The 16,827-nt window shown below is 36.3% G+C and overlaps 1 protein-coding gene and 1 long non-coding RNA gene across 2 annotated transcripts; both read left to right on the top strand.

The window, feature by feature from the left end:
- The first annotated feature begins 226 nt into the window (after positions 1–226).
- LOC148702406 (uncharacterized) lies at positions 227–730 on the top strand. Its single transcript, XR_015968652.1, has 3 exons — positions 227–313; positions 412–514; positions 600–730. It is a non-coding gene; the product is annotated as an uncharacterized LOC148702406 (long non-coding RNA).
- Positions 731–950: 220 nt separating this feature from the next.
- LOC103712297 (protein DA1-related 1-like) lies at positions 951–15,813 on the top strand. Its single transcript, XM_008798779.5, has 12 exons — positions 951–1,133; positions 4,700–4,854; positions 6,385–6,472; positions 9,152–9,284; positions 10,785–10,905; positions 10,979–11,062; positions 12,091–12,210; positions 12,463–12,675; positions 12,785–12,844; positions 12,964–13,082; positions 13,432–13,490; positions 15,229–15,813. The coding sequence occupies exons 2-12, from the start codon at positions 4,744–4,746 to the stop codon at positions 15,546–15,548; spliced, it is 1,428 nt and encodes a 475-aa protein (XP_008797001.2). The 5' UTR covers positions 951–1,133; positions 4,700–4,743; the 3' UTR covers positions 15,549–15,813.
- Positions 15,814–16,827: the final 1,014 nt, after the last annotated feature.

The raw sequence follows: 16,827 nt of genomic DNA on the forward strand, positions 1-16,827 counted from the left end.
CATTAATCATATAAAATATGCTACAATACTATATTATTATACTTTGTGATATACAATATATAATGCTATTCTTTAATAATATAAAGTAAACTATAATAGGTCAAAGCTAGTTTTATCATTTTAGAAAATTAGATACTTTATTCTAACTTTCAGCTTACTCTAAAACTTTTGACAACTAAACAAAGGCTGGGCACAGCCACGCCTCTTCATATAACTAGGATCTTACCTCAAATATCTTATGAGGAGAGGGAGAGTTACGTTATAAAGGTGATATTTATGCGGGTGGTAGCAAAAGCGTGACGTGGCTTCACAGGTGATTTTCTAAAATTTTTGATAAATTCTTGGATTTTCCGGGAATCGACCTCTTCAGGTGCTCTTGGAGAATCCGAACTCGACGTTGATCCCCTGCAGGATTTCTCTTCCGACCTCCCGGCGGCATCCGAAGGGATGGATCAGAGACAGAGATGTGAGGGCTTAAGGAATCCTTTCAACTGTTTATCTCAAGAGCTCCACGGTAATTTCTTTCTCCTCGTGGTACCGAATAATATAGTAGATAAAAGATCGATGGTCCTCTCTTGATGGTTTTATTGCTCCACTAGAGTCCTCTAGAGTAACCAATCCTTTCAAGAATAGCCAAAAAGTAAGAAGAAAGCCATGCAATCCAAAATCCAATGACATCAGGCTCGATCTCTTTCTCCGATTCACGCTTTCACAAAGGCACTCGCCACATAGCTCCATACTTAGCGACAAAGACTCCGCACCCCATGAGCCTGATTCCCTGGTGAATGAAATCTTTTATTGGCTTGGGCTGACGTTGGAGTTGATGGCCCGGAGGGCAAAAGACAAAGGTGCAGCACCTTCCTACTTTTGACCTTGGTTGGTGCTGGAATAAAAATATCCGGGATTTTCTTTCAGGCTTTCACTAAGTTTTCAGGATTGCTTTGCCACGTGTCGAGAACAAATGATTCTCAGCTCCACCACTTTCACTTTTGAGCTTCCACGGAGTCCAGCCGGAATAAGAGAGGGGAAAGGGAGTACAATTCAGGCCTCGTCCGGGATTGCCTTTTGGTGATCGCCGGGTGATTTATCTGAATGGCGCCTTGATTTTATGGTAGTTTTGCACGCTGTTTGAGGTAGGAGACATGCTGAGTTGGTACTGGATGCTCAAATCTTTTAATTATATTGTTTTCAAGATGTTTTTGAGTTTTTGACGGGAGTTCTTACTTTGCTATAATTTTGCTTATGGTAATTGAGTCTGGGATAGAGGCTTCTGCTTGGAGTTATTGAGTTTGATGCATGAATGGTTGAAGGGGCATAGCAAACATTACTGTTACTCCATGGTTTTTTTCTCCTGTTTATCCTTCTGATTTAGGACTGAGTTCTTCTCATTCTGAAGTTATAAGTTAAAATCCAGTCTACTTTGGCCCTTAACTAGGATGATGGAGTGCATTAACTACTGCGCAAAAGTTCTGTAGCATGTTTCCTCTGTCTTTCCAAGGGCTGTAGATGGTGATGATGCTTCTTTCTGTAATCAAGTTCTTTAGATGCAATAACATCAACAACCATTGGTGGCTCCGTGTCTTCATTATTAAGTCAGTTACAAAGAGTTGGCGAGTGGACTGGGATTTGGAATTCTTTGGTAGCTGTCTATTTTGTTTTCCTTTTTCTATAAATAAAGCTCTTTAGATTCTACTGATCCAAGAAATTGTGTTTACTTTTGCTCCTCATGACATGGAAGCAACTTAACTCAGTACATATTACTTTCTTGTCAATCATCTAAGTAAGCAAAACCAGTGTGTATGGAAATCCCAGTCTAACATGAGTTTCCTTAATCTTGAAATATTTTACTATTCAAAGATCATTTGCTTTTGATATTTATCTTCTCTTACAGATGCTCCTTAAGAGTGTTCTGTGATCATCACATGTATGTGATTTTTGGCTTAATGAGTGTTCACGTTAAATTAGCTAAATATATTGATCATTGTACTGGGTCTTTTGAGAATCAATGCATCAGTGCGATGAATTTTGAAGTTCTGAAAGGGAAAGTGGGAAATTGTCATTAAAAGAATAGTCAAAGGTAAGGATTCGGTTGAAGTTGCAGAAGTTGAAAATAAAGTGGTGAGGAATTGATGAAGATAATTTTGTCATTCGCATTTTTTGTGAGAGGGACTTAGGCAGTCCCGTGTGAGATGGGGCTACTGGAGCTGGAGTAGGGATATGTGCTCATAGTGTCTGAGGCACGGAATGAATCATATATCTGACCAAATAGATGAGACAGGGATTATTTGATAACGTAAATCTTTGTTAATTTTTTAATTTTTTATCTTCTAACTTCCAGCATCTTAGTGCCATGCTTTTTTTGATGCTTTCTCAGCTTCTGGAAGTATTGACATTGGTTTTTTTTGGTTCCTGTCATCTTAAAAAATGTATAACAGTTTTAGCTTTGTCTAAAGAAATGTAATGTGAAATATAATGAACTTATAATGCAGATATTGCAGCAAAGTGTGTGCAGATTTTTGAAGTTATGATCTCCTTTTCTTTTCTTCTCAACATTCAGTCTTTTATCATAAGATTTCTCAAGTTGTTTCCATGGCTGTTTTGAAGAACATCATGAATACTTTCTGCCTTTAATTATCTAGACCTTATTTTGTTGAGATGTTCCTTTGCTATCTGATCATCCAATTCTCATCAGCATAGCTTTTCCTAAGATGATGATAGTCAATTGCACCAGCTTGATTGCTCTTTTGTATTTCTTGTGTGTGCACATGAGCTTCCCTGAATGCAGGACTTAGTAGATCCTAGAGTTCGTATATATAGATCTATTATGCTATATTGTCATTTTTATGTATTATTATTTATGATTTATCACTGAAGGATCATCTCCTCGTCCTTGTCCTTGTCTTCTATCAATTAAGAAACTGTCAAGTCTTCAAATTGATGCACTATTTCCTCCATCTTAACTTTACTAATGTCAAGTTCAGTGACCAACTTTTCTGAAACATGAATGCTTCCAATACCACAAACTAATCAATTTGTTTAAACTGCAAGTCGTTCTCTTCTTTTTGTTACTAATTTTGGTCTTCATTTTCCTTTGCCAATGCAATTCAGATGAAATCTGACTGTTCTCATGCTATACATATTCATTTCAGGTGAAACAACATAATTTTAGGTCTCATAACTTATGTGTTTTAGATGAACTTGGACCCAATTTAATTACAAGTCAAAATGACATATATTTACCTGTTTTGGCATCTTTTGTTGATTCAATGTACCAAAAGGCTGACATGTTTGTTTCTTGCAAAACCTTTTAATAATGCATTTTTTGCCTCTTTTTTTTGAGGGGGATAGTTGCAGTTTTTCATAGTTTAATATGTAAATTCTAACTCTTGCTTTAAGAGACAAAGGGATGAAAAGTATGGCAGGATGGCTTGGCTATATGTGATTAGTGGCCAAGCTAACCTTTAGCAGACTACTTCATATCTTTCTGTTTAGGCTGTAATCTTCTTGCCATGATATTGTAAGCCAAATGGATGGTTATCTTGTTAATTCTGAGGTTCTAAACATGCACTCTTCAACTTTTGACTTTCCCAAGCATTAATTGTTATGGGACAGTATAATGGCCCATGCTTTCCCATATGGAATTTTTATGAACTCTTATCCACCTGTGGCTTTATCTCACCATGTTTTGTATGATTAATGGGATTAGCTGGTAGAACAAGTAATATTGCACCTGGGATAAAGTCAACAACATGTTGGATGTCTTGTATAGGTGATACTCATCTAGTATTTATTTTGACTGTTCTAGTTTCTCAAATACAAATCAACAACTGAACTGTCAATGCCCTTTGATTTTATTGTAGTATTTTCTCCAATAACTATACTTATCTTTGGCAATAGGCATAAATCTGAGATTAGGTGGCTTCGTAGCAAGGGTGCAAAAAGGAGCTTTATTCTCTGACTGTAAACTGGTTCGATTATGTCACAGTTGTCTACTTCTGATGGGTGGACTCCCTGTCTCAGGAGCTATTATTCATCTTATCTGAATGGAAAACTGGTTTCGGTCCTGAGATACAATCAATGTTGAACACTCCAAGTCCAGTCATGCACCTTCAAATTAATTTTTGCGCTTTGCAGAGACCTCTGTTTTGAATATTATACAACTCAAAAAGATATAGTGTTACTAACCAATAAAAGAACGTGTGCTGCCTATCCTGCATTCAATCTCTAATCGTCTGTCAGAGTCTAGAATTCTGATTATGTACTCTGTCATCCAAATTGCACACAATATATTGCAAAACCTTGAGAATGACATATCAAATGTGAAAAAAATACTGAAGTGAGAAAATCTCAAGCATCTAATTGCAAACAGTGGATGAAGCACAAACCTTTCCTCCAACTAGACATTGAGGTGTAGAAGAATGAAGTTTCAACAACTACTAATAAGTTACCCATGTATGAGATCTGCAAGCTGCATTAAGCTCCCGACCTCCTCTCTCCTCTTTTTGCATGCAGAGTATGAAGTTCCTTATCATCTATAATCACTGAAGGCCTTTCAACGTTTAAATCTCAAAACTAGTCAACCGAAATTTAACATATGCTCATACAGTATTTGTTATGCTCTAGTATATGATATTGTTCTGACACCACTTCTCTTAGTTGGTTAAGCTTTATTTGTTGAAATGTTCTTTTTTTAGTGCAGGAAAAAAAGTTTTCTGGCTCTATTCAACTAACATCCCTAGCATTATGGGTTGGCTGAAAAAAATTTTTAAAGGCTCCAGTCATAAAATATCTTGGGGCCAACACCACGGAAAATATGCAGATGAGAGTTTTTGGAATGAGCCTTCTAGTTCATTGGTAATGACATTTGCTTGAATTTTATCCTTTCTTCTTTATGATATTTTTTTTAGTTCCCTAAAAATTATGCTACATTACAGATAAATACTAATTATAATTCATCTGTCAAGATCAAGAAATAGAATAAAGAAGTAAAATTTACGTTAAACTATAATAATTTTCGTATAAGACTGCAATAATCAAGTGATCTTAGAATTGTTAAAGAAGCTAGCTTTTATTCTCCTCAAAGTTGTTACAAATTTTTGGTTAATGAGTTAGACCTAGGAAAATCTCATTCAGATTTGAACAAGTTCTTGGGATCTCTTTTTCAACCCTTAAATCTCCCTATTTTACATGACAATCTATTTTTTTTTTTTTGCTTGTCACCCCTTTACATAGAACTAACTTCATGCATGTTTGATGCATTTGAATATCCTGGTGACAATATGGACAAATGGCCACCAAGTGTGAAGGTGTTATGTCTACCACTGCATGTTTCGGAAATGTTTCATCCAGCAAATAGTGGTAGTATTGCTTTAGAATGAGTCCTAGTGTTTAGTGTGTCTTAGTGTTATTTTATATGGGGATCCATGGGAATCTAAATTCTATGACCATATAGTCTTGTGAGTAAGGAGGTTACTATTCAATGTAGATTACCTAGGTTGGCTACCTTATCCTTTTGTAGAAATAATGTTCCAACATAAACTGAAGTCTGATCTTCTTATATAAAACATAGGTTTTACAGTGATGGCCCAAAATTAAGTCATTTTTCCATCATCCTCTTGAAGTCATGGTAAGAAGCCATTGATTCAGGCCAACATGTTTCATCATTAATTTGGGAGTAGAATAGGGCAATAGATGGATTCCTACCCAATCGAATTCCTTTAATTCATCTTTTCTCTTTTGTGTTGTTGAAACTGCCACTATAATGCTTTTCATCTGAATTAATTTTTCTCATCTCAATGGTGCAATATTTTTTGATAAAATGACATCTGCAGTAAATTGCTGACAGTGATGTTCCCCAAACAATTTTTTCTGTTGATGACAAATGGTACCCCACAAACAAAGGAAACAGGGGAATCCAATCAACAAATCTTTTTCCTCCCATTTTCAAATGCGAATTCAGGTGCCAAATCAAATAGAAACTGCCTACAAAAGCATTGGTCAAACTAATGCAAGAAAAGTTCTTCTTCATCACTTTTCTATCATTCCCTTCCAGTGATTACAAATTTACAATAATTACATGAAGAAGAAGAATTGCTTTTGTTAATCTTTTGCAGCAACAAGACCTCAAATGACCATTCTACTGTAAGATCCATCAGCATTTATAAACTTCTCACTGTGTATTTAATTTTAGCTTTCTGAATGGAAGCTCTTATATGTTTGCTGATAAGAAGGCAATGTATTATAGATATCAGGTCTTAAAGAAAGTATCTTATCCTTCCTTTACTTTGAATTTCTATAATGCAACATTTGCAAGCTACCTTGTGCAAGATATTGTCTTGTGTCTTATTCTTGCAAATCTTATATTACCGGGAATTATGGATGTAGGATATCCAGTCAGAGTCTGAAAATGAAGATATAGATCATGCTATTGCACTTTCTCTATCAGAAGAACAAAATAAGGGAAAGGCAATTGGTGAGTATTGTTTTAAAGCTTTTATTATAAATTTTGTTCAAGATGTTTTCTTATGGGACTATGAAGTTGTCATTCTTCTATCAATTCTTTCGTTCTTCTAAATGATTTATGATTTGACTAGTTTATGCAGCCATCTATTATCACAATCTAAGTTCTCATTTTAATTATTTTTTGACACACTAATAGAGTTTGTTTAATTGTTAGATGCTATGTCTAGTATGATTTATTTATGAAATTATTTCTCACCTTTGGACTGACTGGTGGGAGCACACTGCATGTAACTTTAGTGCTAAATAAAGGAGGGAATATAATTCAACCCAACGCTGAAAATAGTACAGTCTGTTTTCCTTAGCATAAGAAAACATTTTGTAGTAATCAGGAACCAAAATAGAAGAACTGATAACAACTACGACAAGATGTTAGCCTGATAGTTTCCTTTGAGCAACACAGAGGGCAGGAGCAAGAGTCAGCTGTTATGCGATCAAATACTGAAGCCCAGATGTAAGCCATCTCAGCAGCTTCTTCAGTAATATGGTTCTCTAACAACAGTTTTATGTAGCAAGTTTTCATGACATCAGTGGAAGTGGCATAATGAATCATCCAAATTCTAAATCTTTGAGAATGGAGATGGGACCACAGAAAAAGCTGCTTTGGTGCATTTGCATTAATCCGTTGCCATGGTAGATCCAAATTCCCATTTGCTAAATTCATCTCGAGCTAATTAGACCTTCTGGAAGTTATAAGATTTTACTGGCTGCGCAGAAAAAAGATATATTTTACAGTTAGACATGAGAAAAGTGGCCTAGGACACCTTCCACAAAAGGCATCCTTAACCATTCAATGGGTATTTCAACTTTCTTAGGGAATCTTAATAAGTTTTCCATTGATCCATAACCTTTACCTTTTTGAATTGCAATATTACATCTAGTATGGCTTGGGGAAGAGATTTGCCAACTGGTCTCCATGATATTTATTTAGGAACAGATTTTGCTACTGTTATTAGTAATAGTGATTGTTTTAATTGCATACATCCTCTCGAAGAAACCAAGGATATGAGAAATCTTCCATGCTAAAATTGTAACAACCCAAGACTTCACCCAAAAAGGCTAGCTAGAAAGTAGTATTTGAGTTTCTTGGTCTTGTATAAATACCCAGGATATACCCATTGCATAGCCAATGTGGGACTAAACATATGCCTGCACGAGTCCTTACATACTCCCCCCGTTTAAGCTCCAGTATTTTTGCTAGGCTAAGTCTCCAAATCCATTCAAATCCAATCACATATATCATGATCAGCTCATAGTCAGTTCTAATGGACCCGTGCTGCAGTGTCTCATAATCCACATAGGCTATGTACTGGGTCCGCTCTGATACTATTTGTGACAATACAGGATCTCACCCAAAAAAGCTAACAGGACGATGTTATTTGAGTTTCTTAGCTCTGTATAAATATCTAAGATATACCCATTGCATAGCTGATGTGGGACTAAACACACATCCTTACGGTTTCTTACATAAAATTATATGAGGATCCGTGTGGGCGTGTGATTAGTTCTATATTGGCTATGCATTGGATAGATCTTAGGTACTTATACAAGGCTAAGGAACTCAAATGATACCTTCTGGTTGGCTTTTTTTGGGTGAGGCCCCGGTTTGTAATAGATGGTATTAGAATAGGCCCGACTCATAGCTTATAGACTAGGGGATATTGCAGCATGGGCCCATTAGGGCTGACCATGAGCCGTTCGTGGTGCTTGTGATTAGATTTTAATGGATTTAGACTCTTAGCATGGCGAGAATGCCAGATTTTAAATAGGAAAATATGTAAGGACCTATGTGGGCGTGTGTTGAGTCCCATATCGGCTATGCACTGGGTAGATCTTGGGTGCTTATGTAAGGCCAAGAAATCCAAATAATGCCTTCTGACTAGTTTTTTTAGGTGAGGTCGTGGGTTGTTGTAGAAAGGGACCGTGATGGGGGGTGGGGAAGATGCCGGCGAGCAACCCATGGGATTGGGAAGAGCAGGAGGGATTCAGTCAGGAGAGATCAAGAGTGGGGACAGGCTTTCCGCCCTCTTTTGAAGAGCGGTGTGATAAATTGAGAGCGTGATAGGGGGTCAGGAATTAAAGGAGAGTTGGGAAGTGAAAGTGATCTATTTCGGACGACCGGATAAATTTTGGCTAAAGTCACCGAAGTGCAATTTAGTTGTTTTCAGTCGAACCTAGTTTGTGATTGGTTTGGGGGATCTCCTCGAGCAACCAAACAAGCCAAACTAGGCCACTTCAGCCGAGCTATAGTTTGGGGGCCCAATTTGGTGTAACCAAACATGCCCATAAACTACACTTGTGATCCTAGATATTTTGGAGAACAACGCTGATATTTGAGATCTGGTACTTGCGATCCTAGATATTGATACTGCGACATTTGTTTTCATTTAGTAACTCATTGTTTTTACATCATTGTTTTCTGTCGTAGAAAGGTGGATACTCTTTATGGTTTTCTCTTGGCTTTCATTGTTTTTCCGCTTTCTGTTATTTTAGTTTTTTCCTTTGCTGCTAGAAATTGTTGGTGAATAACTTGATACAAGTATTAGTCGAGTTTTCTGTTGAAGATTTACACCCAATATATGGGTTTATGTTCCTTATGTTTTTCTTTAACCAGTTTATTACGTTTTTTCAGAGAACAAATCTTATGCAGAGGAAGATGAACAGCTCGCTAGGGCTTTGCAAGAAAGTTTGAATGCTGATTCTCCTCCCCATTATAATGGTCACATTTTTCAACCACTGCCGTTTTTCTTTCCCTCAGGCTTCAGGTATTTCTTTCCTGGACTTGGTTTATGAACTCTCTTTTATCATATATTTAATACCTGCATATCAACTTTCTGATCAGAAATGAAGATGCATTGCTGACGTAAATGTTCTTGGTTTGCTTCTTGTATTTTTGGAAATGGATTTTCTTGTTCACACTGGTTAGTTTTATAAGGTGGAATATTCTGCCTAATAAGTTGTATATGCAAGTAAAATGAAAACTAAGGATTGACTGAGGTTTAAAGCCTTCAAAAAAAAAAAAAAAATGTTGTTAGTCAAAGTACATTGTGGACGGTGGATATCTAATCTGTTAATCCATAGTTCTCAATGCTAATGTAAATCTTCAAGCTCCATATTCATGCTTTAGTTGGGAATCTTTTATTTCTATGCTAACATAAGAGAACACCTTTTGCTGAGGTTTAAGACCTGTGGCAAGTTTTACATGTATCAGAAAAGAATTGCGAAACAACTTGTTGGAAGTGATATATTGTTGTTGAGTATAATTTTAATTATTTTTTAGTCATGATTTTACATTTTTGAAACCTCCTTTCTTTTTTATTCATTTACATGAATTGAAAAGTTACGAAATCTAAAGAGGGAATGTTGGTAACTATTTTGCTCAAGAAAACAAACTTTTAATAGCTATCAAATATCACTGTTGGATCTTACATCAATCCTATTTTGAAATTCAGTTGTGAGAAATTAAGTTAACATCTTAATTTTGACTCCTAAAGATTTAGGAAAAACCATGGTGGGTATTGATTATCAGGAACCAAGATCCTATCATGGTGATTCCTTGTGAGGGTATGGCCAACCAGGTATCAGTTATACATTGCAGGATGTAATCTCATAATACATCAATTATATCATTGCAAAGGAAAAATAAAAAATCAAGGAGCATGTTTGAATTATCAATGTAAACCTTATTAACCAATAAATCTATTTTGTTCTAAATCTTGAACTTTACCAACAAGCCTCAAGTTGTGTATATGGAGCTGGCTTCATGGGTCAAAGGGTGATCAATTAAAGACTGTTACATGTCCTGTGAAGGATGTCAACCCTTTACGAGCTATTTCCAATTTCATGGCCAAGGCAACTATAGGCAAGTGGCTAGCCAAAATAGTCCATTAGCAACTGGGGAGACTGATTACATCATTTATCAAACTTGAGCTTATGCAACCAGGAAGCAACCTTACAAGGTTTTCCTTGAGTTTCAAAGTCAGAATGAATCAAGAAGGCATGGATTGTAGTAAAGAACACATTCATCTTTGAGGCACAGTATATAGGATAAAGAAGATAAGATAAAGAAGTATATAAGATAGATTCTTTGAATGTTGGCGTCACATTGGAAACTCTGGCATCTCATGCTGGATTGCATCATATCAACCTATAGCCTAATGAAGAAAAAGGTCTTTTGTCTCACTCAGTTGTATAATCTTTCTTGTTCTCTTGTAACGTATATGAAGCATCATATTGGATTTTATTGAAACAAAATTTTGCTCTAGGATATGTGCTGGATGCAAAAAGGAAATTGGTAATGGGCGCTATCTCAGTTGTATGGGTTCTGTTTGGCATCCAGAGTGTTTTCGTTGCCATGCTTGCGATCAACCAATATCTGATTATGAGGTACGGAAGCTAGTACACAGGGATTGTCATCCTTGAAAAGCTTCAAGCTTATTGTTTTGTTTTTTGGGTACAGTTCTCTATGTATGGGAATTTCCCATATCACAAGTCTTGCTACAGGGAACTTTATCACCCAAAATGTGATGTCTGCAAGCAATTTGTAAGTATTTGTCTTTTCAAATTTATATTCAGCTATACTGCTTACTAAAATGCAGATTTCTGCTATTTCTGTTATAAACCTAAAATATATACATCCATTCAGCATTAAACATTAATGCACATGAATGGACTAATATGTCCGATTCTGCGCCCCACAGAATTCCTTTCAATGATTATTATGGAAAAATGTACAATATGGAATCTGAACAATATATGGGGACCATGACAGAACATCTGCACCCACTTATGCCCTTGGATAAGTTTCATTTCCTCCTGTGGTGTTTGTACCAGTTTATGATTTTCTTTTTTACTCATGTTATTTATGAGTAAAAATCCTGAAGGTAATAATTAACATTGTTAATGAACTATGCCATGCGCATGGTCTATGTTGGTTTCTGGCCTAACCATTTGCACAATTGCTTCAGTATCATTTTTCTGTAACTATATTAAATAATTTATCTGGCTTGTGCATCTTATCCTTTTAGCATATGATAGAAGTACTACCAAGTTTAGAAATCTTGCATCATCCATCAGACAGTTTTGTTTTCCTAACTTATTTTCATTTTCAGAGGTCCTTTATAGATTTTGAGTGGGAAGCACATTGAGCTAAATGCTCTGAAAAGCATTTCAGCTTCTCTCTCTCTCTCTCTCTCTCTCTCTCTCTCTCTCTCTCTCTCTCTATATATATATATATATATATATATATATATATATATATATATATTAGACACATGATTAGGCAAGAAAAAGCTACCAGGTTTCACTATTTGTATTCCTCAACAATATATAACATTACTGTCATATTTATCCCTGTCTGGCTTTTTGTTCTGACATGTCATTGTATTCTGTCTATCGCTTATATACTCTCTCCAGAAACTTTATGAGGTTGCATATGTGTTATTTGAATGCTTCAAGGTTGCATGCTTCTTAAATTTTGTGATATTACTTATGTACAATCATAGTTTGTTTTAACTTTTAACCCTTTAAAATGTGTGTTTTATCAGTTTATCATGATGATCTTTCTTGCAGATTCCAACAAATAGAAGTGGCCATGTTGAATACCGGGCTCACCCTTTCTGGCCACAAAAGTATTGTCCCTCACACGAGCGTGATGGCACTCCTAGGTGTTGCAGTTGTGAACGGATGGAGGTTGGTACAAATACTAATTCCAAGACCACTCATCAGGTCTTAGATAATTGATGCCACGTATCAAGTTATACATTGATTTATGAACTGTTTTAGTATAAATTTTTTATTTGAACCATTTTCTTATGACTTATTTGCCTTGACTGTGTTAGCGTTCACTGCTGAACTGGCTCAAATTCACAGTGCTTGTTGCATCTTTTGTTTGATGATGTATATTCTGCTCATTTATCCTCTCTTTATCTTTCAAAATTTCAGCCAAGAGACACAAAATATGTGACTCTGGATGATGGGCGAAAACTCTGCCTAGAGTGTCTGAATTTTGCAATAATGGATAACAGCGAGTGCCAACCTCTTTACATTGATATACAAGAATTCTATGAAGGTTTAAATATGAAAGTGGAACAGCAGATTCCATTGCTTCTAGTTGAAAGACAAGCCCTAAATGAAGCCATGGAAGGAGAAAAGAATGTGAGGCATTTTATAATTTGTTACAGAACATGTAATAAGCTTAGCTTAGAATTTATTTGTTACATGTTGCTTTTAATTTCTTCTTCTTGTTCTCTATCCTGGAGAGCAGGGGCATCACCACACTGAAACCAGAGGTCTGTGTCTTTCGGAAGAGCAGATTGTTACCCGTGTAAGATTTTTTAAGCATTATCATTTTAAAATGTGGTTACAGTGATTATTGAAAGACATAAGCTAGTTTTGTCTGAGTATTCATTATTCAGAATCACTGATGAGAAAAATCTCAATCAGATTTTACGAAGACCAATAATTGGGCCTGGAAACAGAATCATAGATATCTTGACAGGGCCCTACAGACTGGTTCGGCAGTGTGATGTAACAGCCATTCTTGTATTGTATGGGCTCCCAAGGTATTGTTATTAATGGGCTCCCAAGGTATTGTTATTAACTCTCACTTTCCTGCAGTGGTGGGAGCCTCATGCACTGGCCTGACCTTTTACTTGTTCCATCCATTATAATTATGACTCTATCTGTGTTTTGTAAAATTCCATCTTTTTTGGCAAAGGACTCGTGCATATTTAACTCTAAAAACTAAATTTTTTTCTTAACTGAAATCTGGCTCAGCATCTTTCAGAAAGAAGGAGAGAGATTATTGTTTTCTCTGTACTGCAAAGTTTCAATTATTTCAGTAAGAACAGTAGGCAACAATGTCTTCTATGGCTGCAAATATTGCTGTAATACTTGAATATCTGTGTGCAGATTACTGACAGGGTCAATACTGGCTCATGAGATGATGCATGCATGGCTTCGGCTTAAAGGTAACCTTATCCAGTGGCCATTGGTTTCTGTTGCCATTTAGTTTCCTTTTGCTTTGATTGATCCTTTGTGTGCAACAACTTGGGCTAGTTTTCTTATGGTTACTGATTGAATCCATTCATGCATAAGAAGGGATCATCCAGGGAGAGGATTTCTAATTTGTGTCCTACCCTCCTATCCTTGATATGAAACCTGACATAACTGAGGATTTTTTTTTGGAAAAGAAAAGAAAAAAACATGTTATATCCCTTTTCCAATGCGCTAAAGCCACCTGAGTCTTCAACCCAAGTGAGAAGGAAATTTGCCTGGCTTTCTCGACTGATTTTGCTTACCTACTCGATGGTTCTGGAAATCTTTAGACAAATAAGGGGATTTCAGATGGCACGAAACTATATCTTTTACTAAAAATTCAATCAGAAAAGGTCGCCAGAGCAAGAAGAATGCCATCTGTCATTAGTAGCTTCTTAATGTTAACTGAATCAAGCATGTGTCTATGCCTAAGAGCAGGGTTATGTGCCTTATTTTTTGGCTTGACGTCGTAGAGACCCTACCTGACTCAAGTAATCAGCTGATCCACCACAACTAATTTAAGTAAATCTCTCTCTCTCCCTCTCTCTCCCTCTGTAAGTTTTTATTACTTTGGGCAATGACAGATTCTTTACATGTATTGTCCCTACGTCCAAATAAGACCAGTTGTTTCTGTGGACAATCTCTTACTTTTAGAATCTAGAGTTAAACACATCTACAATTGCACCTGCCTTTTGGAAGCAAGATAGGATCAGGGTGCCAATTAATTGTAAGATAGTTCCACCAAAGTGCTTTTTTTGTAATATCGGATCTTTTAAAATACATTGCGAAGAGAAATGCTTGAATCCTACTATTTCTATGTTGTGCATGAACTGATGAACTAATCTTTTGCTATCAGATGAATGACTTTTTGTGCATTGAACTAAATCTAGAATGGTCATCTGCCAGTTTCTTACTTCGTAACAAGATAATGATTAGTCTCCTTGATTTTCACGAATAATCTTGGAAAGAAGTGGCTCATGGTATTGATGCAAAGTTTACCAAAGTGGATTTTCTTTGCCTCAGAAAAGAAGAAAATGATGCCAAGTTCCTTTAGTAGCTTATGTTATTTAGGATGTGAAGCATGGCTTTAAGCCTGCAAGCATACGTTGTGATGTTATTAGAACTCTGATGGTTCAAGATTCTAGTGAGATGGAAGTTTCTTCATTGTCGTTTTGCCTCTTTTCTATGCTTGCGAGTGCTGTGTTTCTGAATGCACTTAATGAGAAGTGCTGAGAGCACTGGTCAACCATGTAGACTAGTTGGTTGACTTTCCCATGGCTTACATAAAATGAGAGAGAGAGAGAGAGAGAGTATTCTATTTAACCAAGAATTTATTCTTTGAAATTCTAGTTCTTTTTTATTATTATTTCTTTCACAACTTATTAAAAATGTTGTTGCTTTTTAAAAATTGTGACAAAAACAGTAACTAGGCATTAAGTACAGATGTATTCGCAATTGTATTTGACTGTGTTCCATATATAGAGATATTATTCTTTGCTGTGAGGTATCTTGCTTCCTTCTTGTCGTAACCTCAAAGAGTTCAACGAAGCCATGCCCTTTGAATGGACTATTTTTTATCTAACTCAAAAGGTTGTTTATATGTTTCCGAGTCTTTCATCGTAACAAAATCAGTATGTATGAGTTCCTAGTTTCTATATATTATGCTTGCAGGATTTCGAGCCCTTAGTCCAGTAGTTGAAGAAGGCATCTGCCAGGTGCTGGCTCATATGTGGCTCGACTCAGAAATCATCTCAGGAACTGGCAGTAACATCGCATCCAGCTCATCATCCTCTTCATCGTCGACTTCATCTAAAAAAGGCCCAAGGTCTCAGTTTGAGAGAAAACTCGGAGAATTCTTCAAATACCAGATCGAATCGGATACTTCATCAGCATATGGTGATGGCTTCAGAGCTGGCAACGAGGCAGTTCTTCTGTATGGCCTCAGACGCACCCTCGACCATATTAAATTGACAGGGACTTTCCCATACTGATCTTGGTCAAGAGCATTCCGAAACTTAGATTATGTTTATTTCTTTGCCTACATGCAGAAAAGATTGCCAAAAATATATATAGCAAAAGAAAAAATAATCAACCGAAAAAGGATACCACAAATTAGTTGCCATGCCTGTGAGGTTGTAATTCCTTGAGCAGCCACCTTTTTGTTGCAGACCATACTGCACTTTAAAAACGAAGAATCCAGTTATGTACCTAAACTAATCTTTGTTAAACTGCAAGAACAGTATGTTGTATGTTTTATATGCACATGTTGGCATGATAATGGCGTTGCTTGCACGACTAGAAAATCTAGTTGATAATGTTTGCAACATAGTCTTTTTCCATTTTTCAAAATTTGAAACCTCTGCAATATTTTTCAGCTCAAATTGATAGAGAATCATTTGTAAATTTATGTTATCATCTATCATCAAAGTTTACCTTTTTAGTACAAAGAACGGGTCATGTTAAAAAAATTAACCATCTTTACTATATTTTTCTATGTATGCAAAAAAACAACATAAATACATGGAGTGTGGTGTCGGGTGATAAGAGTTGCTGGGCTGAGAAAGATTTTTGAACATATAAAATTTTTCTTTATCCAAGGCATCTTTGGTTGCTCGCAAGCAGGCGCTGTCATTTTAGATATGCTGGAAGTTATTTTAGGTATTTGGCCTAACGCCTTCTAAGACCTAAAGCTGTGTGCCTCCTCAAACTCGGTAGCTTTGGCTTGTGAGGAGAGGGGAGTTTCTTCACGGGGCATGGACAATTGTAGGGATATTGGCTGTCCATGTTGAGATAGGATCTTTCACATGGTATCAAAGTCTACTGAACTTTCTTGTCTATCAGAATTTTTACGGTTTTACTTACTAATCCATATGTCGTCTCTCATTCTAGGTTCTTTCTCGGACTTTACACGTGCGAGGAAATAATAGTTTCACAGGTTAAGAACTTTTTGTAGTGCTTATATATTTTAGGGCCCATCCCTCTAAAGGCTTGGGTTTTTAGATAGGATCTTAATAATCTCCATTCCGTGCCTCAATTCGTAACCTCTTCTTCTGTCCTTTCCTTTTGTTACTTGTTGCAAAAAAAAATAAAAAAAATAAAAAAAAAATAAAAAAAAAATCATAGTTTAAATACATAATTGCACCTAAGGGCACTTCTATGTTGAACCGTGTACAGTTGTGCTAACCCATGATGACCTTAGAATTAAGCTGCATAAATCTCTGACTTCTATAAATCTAACCATTGTTAGAACCCTGCATTTGGTGCCGAATC

This window comes from Phoenix dactylifera, chromosome 9, assembly GCF_051530095.1.
Source record: "Phoenix dactylifera cultivar Ajwa chromosome 9, Ajwa_hap1_PhDact_Kaust_v1.1, whole genome shotgun sequence".
Lineage (NCBI taxonomy): Eukaryota > Viridiplantae > Streptophyta > Magnoliopsida > Arecales > Arecaceae > Phoenix > Phoenix dactylifera.

Bases quoted from the DNA above. Each gene is read 5' to 3' on its own strand.
- LOC103712297 (XM_008798779.5), top strand. From the start codon at position 4,744: ATGGGTTGGCTGAAAAAAATTTTTAAAGGCTCCAGTCATAAAATATCT. The intron at 6,473-9,151 runs GTGAGTATTGTT...ACGTTTTTTCAG, and splicing joins AAATAAGGGAAAGGCAATTG to AGAACAAATCTTATGCAGAG. The intron at 11,063-12,090 runs GTAAGTATTTGT...TCTTTCTTGCAG, and splicing joins GTGATGTCTGCAAGCAATTT to ATTCCAACAAATAGAAGTGG.